This window comes from Nicotiana attenuata, unplaced genomic scaffold (assembly GCF_001879085.1).
Source record: "Nicotiana attenuata strain UT unplaced genomic scaffold, NIATTr2, whole genome shotgun sequence".
Taxonomy (NCBI): domain Eukaryota; kingdom Viridiplantae; phylum Streptophyta; class Magnoliopsida; order Solanales; family Solanaceae; genus Nicotiana; species Nicotiana attenuata.
The window spans coordinates 48,513-57,887 of NW_017675377.1; the positions used below are offsets into that span (position 1 = coordinate 48,513).

At 42.6% G+C, this 9,375-nt stretch overlaps 1 protein-coding gene across 2 annotated transcripts in view; it reads left to right on the forward strand.

Annotated features, from left to right (window-relative positions):
- LOC109220009 (exocyst complex component SEC10-like) overlaps window positions 1-9,375 on the forward strand; it is a 27,378-nt gene that overhangs the window by 7,706 nt on the left and 10,297 nt on the right. For both annotated transcript variants that reach the window (XM_019384469.1, XM_019384470.1), the window contains exon 9: window positions 3,408-3,499. In XM_019384469.1, the coding sequence (XP_019240014.1) occupies window positions 3,408-3,499 (92 nt within the window). The remainder of the gene's footprint in view (window positions 1-3,407; window positions 3,500-9,375) is intronic.

The window sequence follows — 9,375 nt, forward strand, 5'->3', positions numbered from 1 at the left end:
CCACACCCACCCACCACACCACACACACACACACTCTCCACTAATATGATATTGCTTCTGGTGCATGCTGCCTGCATAGTAGCTCGACCAGGCTTTGATATTCCCCCATCTCTCAATCTTGAAGGTTGCTTCTAGACCTCATCCCAATGAACTCCCCCCCTCCCACCCCAAGTGTTATACAAATTTGTTGGACTGTCAACTCCCTCTGGCACAAAACTAAATGTTGTGAAAGGCAAGCCTCAACTCGCCCTCTCCAATTTCTACTTTATTTAATAAGATGATAAATATAAGTTATGGTGTGACCTAGTGGTCAATGAAGCTGGAATGAACTCTTTGGAGGCCACCCCCCCTCCCCCCGCGTGTGGACAGAATAAAGTAACCTGATACTTGAGTTGAAGGTAGCAGGTATTCGGTGGATTAATCTAGGTGTCCGCAAGTTGGCCTAGATACTACTGATATCAATCAGGAAATAAAAGACAAGATATATATATGCTAGTATGGACACCTTATAAGCCAGAATTGATGGCACTAAGAGTGCTGGTGTTTTTATTCAAGAATTACCCAACAAAATTGACTGAGTTTTATGTATCTGTTATAACTCATATTGGTTGAACTAGCAATCATTGGTTTTATCTGGTGTTCTTTATTAAGAAAAAAGTTATATTGGTATGAACTGAATTAGGAACCTAAAGTTAGCCAAAATTAGGGAGAGGAAGGCTCGGGAGATCGAGTGAGGTGCATCAAAGACGAAGACGGTAAGGTATTGGTGGAAGAGGCGTGTATCAGGCGTAGATGGCAGGAGTACTTCCATAGACTTTTGAACGAGGAGGGGGATAGGAACATCGTGCTGGGTGAGTCGGAGAGATTTTGGGTTTTGTAGGCGTATTAGGTATGAGGAGTTTGATGTGGCTATACGGAAGATGAGCAGGGGTAAGGCGACTGGGCCTGACGAGATCCCGGTGGAATTTTGGAAAGAAGTGAGTAGGGTAGGCTTGGAGTGGCTTGCTAACTTGTTTAACGTGATTTTCAAGACGAAGAAGATGCCCGAAGACTGGAGGTGGAGTTTGATGATTCCGTTGTACAAAAATAAAGGGGATATCCAGAACTGCAACAACTACAGGGGTATCAAGCTACTGAGTCACACTACGAAGGTCTGGGAGAGGGTGGTGGAGAAGAGAGTGAGGACATGCGTATCTATATCTGAGAACCAGTTCGATTATGCTGGGACAGTCAACCACAGAAGCCATTCACTTGTGAGACGATCAGTGGAGCAATATAGGGAGAGGAAAAAGGACTTGCACATGGTGTTCATTGACCTTGAGAAGGCTTATGACAAAGTCCCGAGGGAGGTGCTATGGAGGTGTTTGGAGGTTAGCGGAGTCCCCGTAGCGTACATTAGGGTGATTAAGGACATGTACGAAGGCGCTAAGACTCGGGTGAGGACTGCGGGAGGAGACTCGGAACATTTCCCAGTGGAGATGGGGTTACATTAGGGATCAACCCTTAGCCCGTTTTTTGTTTGCCCTAGCGTTGGATGTCCTGAATCGTCACATACAAGGGAGGGTGCCATAGTGCATGCTATTTGTTGATGACATAGTATTGATTGACGAGACGCGAGGGAGTATTAACGCTAGGTTGGAAGTTTGGAGACAGACGCTGGAATCCAAAGGTTTCAAGTTGAGTAGGTCGAAAACTAAATACTTGGAGTGCAAGTTCAGTGAGGAGAGGCACGAAGAAATAGAAGTAAAGATTGATACTCAAGTCATTCCCACAAGAGATAGTTTCGAGTATCTTGGGTCTATAATCCAAGGCAACGGGAAAATTGACGAGGATGTTACTCTCCGCATTGGAGCGGGTTGGATGAGATGGAGGCTAGCTTCGAGAGTTTTATGTGATAAGAGTGTGCCGCCTAGACTTAAGGGCAAATTCTACAGGGTGGTGATTAGACCAGCTATGTTGTATGGAGCTGAGTGTTGGCCTGTCAAGAAGTCCCATGTCCAAAAGATGAGCGTAGCAGAAATGAGGATGTTGAGATGGATGTGTGGTCATACCAGGAAAGACAAGATTTGGAATGAAGTTATCAGGGACAAGGTGGGTGTGGCATCTGTGGAAGCCAAGTTACGGGAATCGAGGCTGCGATGGTTTGGACATGTGAAGAGGAGAGATATAGATGCCCCGGTCAGGAGATGTGAGAGGTTGACCATAGCGGGCTTGAGGAAGGGCAGGGGTAGGCCTAAGAAGTATTGGGAAGAGGTGATTAGGCAGGACTTGCCGGTGCTTCACCTAACCGAGGACATGACTAGCGATAGGAAGGTGTGGTCGAGGATTAAGGTGGTGGGTTGACAGGTAGTTGCGAGTTTTTCATAGGTTCACCAGTAGTACTAGTAATATTCTTGCTGTGGGTTGAAAGTTACTTCCTTCTACTTTGTTGTTATATCTGGTACTTTGCAACCACGTCCTTTGTTTTTGTAAATTTTGCTATTGGGATTGTTGCTCTCTGATTGTTACTGTTTGATGCTACTTTTTCTTCCCTTTTACTAGATATTGTTGCTCCCTGGTGGCTACTATTTGATGCTAGTTTTTCTCCTCTTTGCTTATCGCCTTTCTCCCCCCTCCCCCCTCTTTCCTCCTCTTCTTCTCCCCTATTCTTCCTTTCCACCTTTTCTTGAGCCGAGGGTCTTTCGGAAACAACCTCTCTACCTCTTCAGGTAGGGGTAAGGTTTGCGTACTCACTACCCTCCCCAGACCCCACCCGTGGGATTATACTGGGTATCTTGTTGTGTTGTTGAAGTGCCTCTTTTCTCACGTGTCTTTCATGAAGCAGACACATAGTACTGTAGTTTAAGATCTGTCTTAGGTAATTCTAAGGAAGGTTTGTGCTGTTTATGTTCTCTTGCAGGCAACTTTTTGTCTGTTCATCCTTGTTTTCTTTATGCAGTTCTTCTTTGGAGATTAAGACTTAGTTGTTGTTATTCTTGTGTTAGTTTGTCGTCAAAAGTCTCTCTATCCTATTTAGAGACATATATGTCCATGTAAGAATAAGTGTGCGATCTAGAGAACCTCTAGCTAACCCTTAATTTGCCCTAAAAGACAAGTTGCCTTGTATTGTAAAGAAATAGACCTGATGGAGACATGGAGTGTAATAGATACAGAGGATTCATATTTGGGATTTAGAGGTAGTTGATTGATTGATAGTATATATTGCATGCACCATTTGTCGAATGATAATGTTGAGAAGATAATATTTATAGAAATTCGTTAGCAACTTACTGATTGGTAAAAGAATAAAGAAGTGAGGACTCTCCTTCTTATTCGTCTTTATTCCTCCTGGCCTTCTAACCTACAATTTAATAGTATTTGCTTTTGTTAAAGTACATATTAAGTTTCTTCTTATTTGGTGCCTGTAGAGTTGGAAAACAGATTACTAGCTCGATTTGATGCGGCTTCACAGAAGCGGGAGTTGTCTACAATGCGGGAATGTGCTAAAATTTTGTCGCAGGTAAACCAAGTAAATCATGTAGACCTATAGTTTTGTTCCTCTGGTCAAAGCTCCATGTGTAAAGTTCTATGGAAACAAAAGGATGAGTTGATCATAATCTAGAAAAAAAGCTTGGAGCTTTACGAAGTGGTTATTAAGATTTTCATTCTTCATCCCTGCTGGTTGCTTCTCTTTTGAACCATCTGATGTTTCCCTTGTGTACTTAGAGTCAAGTATCAGATTCTAGGTTATTTACATTCAGAAAAAATTTCAGCTTTTTTTTTTGACAATGTAACAGGTATGTTTGTATTAATCAATCTTCAGAACAAAGGTTGTGCTGGAAGCCAAAAAAAGTTTACAAAAGCCTATAGAGCTCCCTATTCTAATCCTCGCTCATCTTACAAGGAGTCTAGGACCTGTGGAATTGACTCTAAGTCAACACTGTATTCTGCTTTACACCAAAAACAAAAAAGAAGAATACAATTCATCTTAATTTTCTGAATAGAACTAGTTGAATCCTCAAAATATCTTGCGTTCCTCTCCTTCCATATTGTCCACCAAATAGTCGCAGGGACAATTTTCCATCTGTCTTTGTTGGAGGCAGTGCACTTCCCCCCTTCATTCCAGCTTGACAATAGTTCAGATGTTCTTCCTGGCATTGACCATCTAATGCCTCTGAGGTTGACGAATAAGTCCCACAACTGACTAGTCACTCTACAATGTAGAAACAGATGGCTGATTGTCTCTACCTCTTGACCACATAAGTAACATCTCGAACAGATTGGTATTCCCCTTCTCCTCAAGTTATCATATGTTAAAACTGTTTCTCTAGCTACCAGCCAGACAAAACATGCCACTTTGTATGGTATTTTGACCCTCCAGATGTGTTTCCAAGGCCATAGGTTGACTTGTCCACCATCTTGGTTTAGGTATTTGTAGGCTGAGCTGACTGTGTACACCCCGCTGCTGTTTTGGCACCATCTAAGTGTGTCATCTCCCTCCTTTGATCCATTGCATAGCTCCAGAGTATTGAAAAACTCTGTAATTCTGGGCAGCTCCCAATCATGTAAAGGTCTTCTGAAGGTGAGGTTCCAAGCATTGGTCCCTCTAAGATGGTGTATTGTGGCTCTGTGTTGTTGATTCAGAGCATAAATGTCTGGAAAAAGGTTCATAAGACAACCAATACCTAACCAGTTATCTTCCCAAAAAAGAGTTTTCCTTCCATCTCTTACTTTGAGTTGAAGTTTGACAGCAAGGTTCGGCCACAGATTCCTTATAGTTCTCCATAAGCTGGTGCCATAAGCATTGTTTACCTGCTTAGTCATCCAGAATCCTTCCATTCCGTATTTAGCCTTTATAACCTTGTTCCACAAAGCTTGATCCTCCCTTGTAAACCTCCAGAGCCATTTCATCAAAAGGCTTTTGTTCTGCAGTTTCAAGTTCCTGACTCCCAGACCTCCCTTCTTTTTACTGAGGGTCAATGTTTTCCATTTGACTATGAAAACCCTTCTTCTCTTTGTTTCCATGCCAGAGGAAGTTTCTTCTCAAGGTGTCCAGTCTTTTCTCTACATTGGCAGGTATAGGAAATAGGGACATCATAAATGTGGGGAGGGCATCTAGCACAGAGTTAATGAGGACCAATCTACCACCCAAAGAAATGCAGTTCGGTTTCCATCTTGCTAGCTTTTTCTCACATTTTTCCAGAACTCCATTCCATATATCCTTGGATTTGCTTTTAGCACCCAAAGGCATCCCCAAGTAAATGGTTGGGATAGAACCAATTTCGCCTCCCAGAATGCCTGCCAGCAGCTGAATGTTAGAGACCTCATTGACCGGAAATATCTGGCTTTTCCTCCCGTTGATATGTAGACCAGAGATAGCTTCGAAGATTATGAGGATCACTCTTAGATACTTTACTTGGGTCACATCAACATCACAGAAAATGAGGGTATCATCTGCATATTGAAGGTGAGTAACCTCTAATCTGTCCTGTTGGTTTTTTGCAACATTGAAACCTTTAATCCATCCATTGCCCTGTGTTGTTCTTAACATATTGTTAAGCCCTTCCATAGCAAGAATGAACAGGAAAGGGGATAAGGGGTCTCCTTGTCTCAAACCTCTTTCCGAGGGGAAAAAACCTTCAGTGGCTCCATTGATCAGGATGGAGAACTTGACACTGCTTATACAGAATCTGATTCGGTTGACCCATTTCCTACCAAATCCCATCTTCTGGAGAGTTCCTAGCAAAAATTCCAGTTGACATGGTCAAAAGCCTTTTCAATGTCTACTTTGCACATAATTCCCATCTTCTTCTCCTTGAGTCTGGAGTCTACACATTCATTTGCAATCAGTGCTGCATCTGTGATTTGTCTCCCTTTTATGAATGCCATTTGTTGTGAGTCTACCAATTTGTGCATCACCCTTTTCAATCTTTCAGTGAGTAACTTGGAGATCAGTTTATAGATGCTGCCTATGAGGCTGACAGGCCTAAAGTCCCTTAACTCCTTGGCACCACCCTTCTTAGGAATCAATGCCACATAAGTGGCATTGAAGCTCTTTGCAAAGAACTCCTGGGAATGAAAGTTTTGAATAGTAGCTATGATGTCTGGTTTCACCACATCCCAGCATTTGATGAAAAAGCCCATAGTGTACCCATTCGGTCCCGGAGCTTTGTCTATTGCACAAGCCTTTAAGCATTCAGAAACTTCATTCTCCTCGAAAACATTTTGCAATGTCTGTACTTCAGCTTCAGAAATAGATGGGCAATTGTTCATATTGTAGGTTGGCCTCCATACTTCTTATTCAGAGTATAGCTTCTGATAGAAGTCGATAATCTCCTTTTTGATCTCAGCTGGTTCTTCAATACTCTCCCCATTTACCTCCAATTTGCTGATGTTGTTGAATCTTTTATGTGCATTGGCAGTTCTTTGGAAGAACTTGGTGTTTCTATCTCCTTGTTTGAGCCGTAGAGCCTTAGATCTTTGTCTCCAGGCAATTTCCTCCTTTGTAGCATATTCGTCAAATTCTATGGATAGGTTTGTTCTCCTGTCCATCTCCTCCTCATTAAGGTTCCTCTGTTGTTGGATAGCATCCAACTCAGCTATTTGGTTCAGTATGATATTTTCCCTCTCTCCAGGTTGCCATAGCTATTCAAGCTCCATTCTCTCAGTTTGCCTTTCAAGGCCTTTAGTTTGCAAGCAAGGATATAGTCCGGTCTACCTTCAAAGATAAAGAATGTCCACCAGTTCTGGATTTTGTCAGAGCTCCGGCCACCAGTTTTCAAATTTGAAGTAGGATTTGGTGTGAACCCAGCTACCACACTGTAGCATTAAGGGTGTGTGATCAGAACAAACTCTAGGAAGAGTTTCTTGTTTGATGTTTTTGAAATACTCATTCCACTCCATCGATACCAGGATCCTGTCAATTATTGTGGTGGTCTCCTCCCTCTAGCCCATGTATAGATGCCCCCTTCTAATGGATAAAGTTGTATTCTGGGCCGGGCCCGGACCTAAATGGGCCAAACGGGCCGGTCCTAACGGTCCCGGGCTTTGGCGGTCCCGGGCTTAACGGGCCTGGTGGGTGGAACCTGCCCACTGTGGGCCTAAGCCCACATGGTCCCGGGCTAAATGGGCCGGGCCCACGGGACTAAACGGGCCTAAGTGTTCCGGGCTATTTTTTTTTGAATTTTTTTAATCTAAGGCATTTTCTTGTAAATTTTATATATATATATATATATATACACTATATAATTGCTTATATGTATATATATTTATATATACATATAAATAGTATATATAGTATGTATATATGTAGTATATATAGTATGTATAGTATGTATATATATATGTAGCCTATAGTATGTATAGCTTTTTTATATATATATATATATATATATATATATATATATATATAACATATATACTTACGCTGTACTATGCACTAAGTATAAGGTACTACTCAATCCGTTCCTGCCTCTTCATAGATGCCTGTGCCTATGCCTGTGCCTGCGCCTCCACCCCAGGGCTATTCTGAGCTGCCAGCGCATGTCCAGCCCTACACCTTCGTGTAGACGCTGGGTCTTTCTTCACAGGGCCATAGGACTGTACGACCTACATACAGTCCACCTGTCTCACATCCACATAGATCGCATCCATCAGCAGCTCATGGATCGCATCGATCCATGTCACATCCACATGGATCACAGCCACTCGGGTCACAGCTATCTGTGTCTCATCCACTTGAGGACCATACAGCTGTGTCGCACTCACAGGGCTCGCAGTCCCAGGGCTCGCAGCCATCTTCATCTGGGACTCCATCTATTGCAGGCCTTCGCCTGCGAGATACTAGCTCTGACCCCCCTACACCTTCCACACATGCCTCCGATGTACATGCTTCGGACAATGATGCTGCTAATGACGAGGAGGTGCATTATGATGAATATGGCAGGATCATCATAGTCCCTGAGGGTGACGGGTAAGAGTTATTTGTTATTTTAACTTTTTTTGTTTAGTACAGTTTTACTAAGATATTAATGTGTTTTTTTAATAAAATTACAGGTTCATCCCTAGTAATGTTACTACAAGGATCATCACCAAAGCCACCAGAAAGCTTTATGATGGTCCTTATGCGACTTGGAGTGAATTCCCATTCGCTTTCAAGGAGGCAATCTTCAATCAATTTAAGGTATAAATATTCTTTTAAGCAGTATAATCATTTATTAGCTTTTAGCTAATATTGTATTATAAACAGTTAATGCACTTAACTTTTGAATAATTATAGCTAATAAAAGCTAAGTATAATATATCGAGTATAGCTTTTATGATATTTCCATCTAAATATGATATTTCCATATAATACTTGACTTTTGAAATACAGAGCAAGTGTGTATGGGAACACCGCTATAGCGCGGAAGTGGCTGCAAACTTCCATCTCAAAGCTCGAAAGCGGTTGTCCCATTGTTTCTCCAAAGCTAGGCAGTTGAACCAGAAGCCTGGCTGGATGCTTCAGGATTTATGGGATGATTTGCAAAGGCAATGGCTTACATTAGAGTTCTTAGAGAAGAGCGAAAAAGGAAAGAAAGCCCGGGCATCTGAGAAGGGAGGATCCTTGCACACTGGAGGTACGGTCAGCCTAGGGACGATAAAACGAAGAATGGTACGTAATTGCTTAATTTACTTTAATTTTCTTAGTATATGTATTTGTTTATTAACTAAAATTTATGAGTTTCCAGGAAAAAAAGTTGGGGCGTCCGATGAACCAAGATGAGCTCTTCAAGGATACTCATATTGTGAAGAAGAAGAAAGAGACGGACCAAGAAATGTGGGTCGAGGGCCGAGCCTCGACTGTACATGTAAGTTTTCACTTTTCATTAAGAATTTTGATTTACTTTTATATTTAGAAATAGTAATTCACATATTTTTCTTAAAGGGTCGCTTCACAGTTGAAGTGGAGCAATTCATACGCAGTCAGTCACCTAATGAGTCCGGCGCGCCAATCCAACTATCGGACGAGGATGCTGAGAGAATGTGGACGCAGGCTGCTGGCGGTCCAAAAGGGGGGAAGGTATACAGGCTTCCTAATAAGAAATTCCATCGCTATAAGTGTGGAATGCAAGGAATAGGGACTTCCTCCCAAGCCGAGCAACTTGATGGGGAGAGCCTCTCCTCTATGCGGGAGACTGTAGCAAAGCTCACATCCGAGCTAGAAGCCCCCAAGGAGAGAGAAAGGCTTAGAGATATGCAGTACTCTGGCATGCAAGCTCAGTGCAAGGGCATGCAAGAGCAGATCAAAACTCTCCTAGCTTCTGGCAATTTTCCAATTCCCCGATCTCGTGAGTCATCGCCAGAGGCTTGCCTCCCCGTGCTCACTTCCCCCCGTCCTCCCCGTCGGTCATTCTT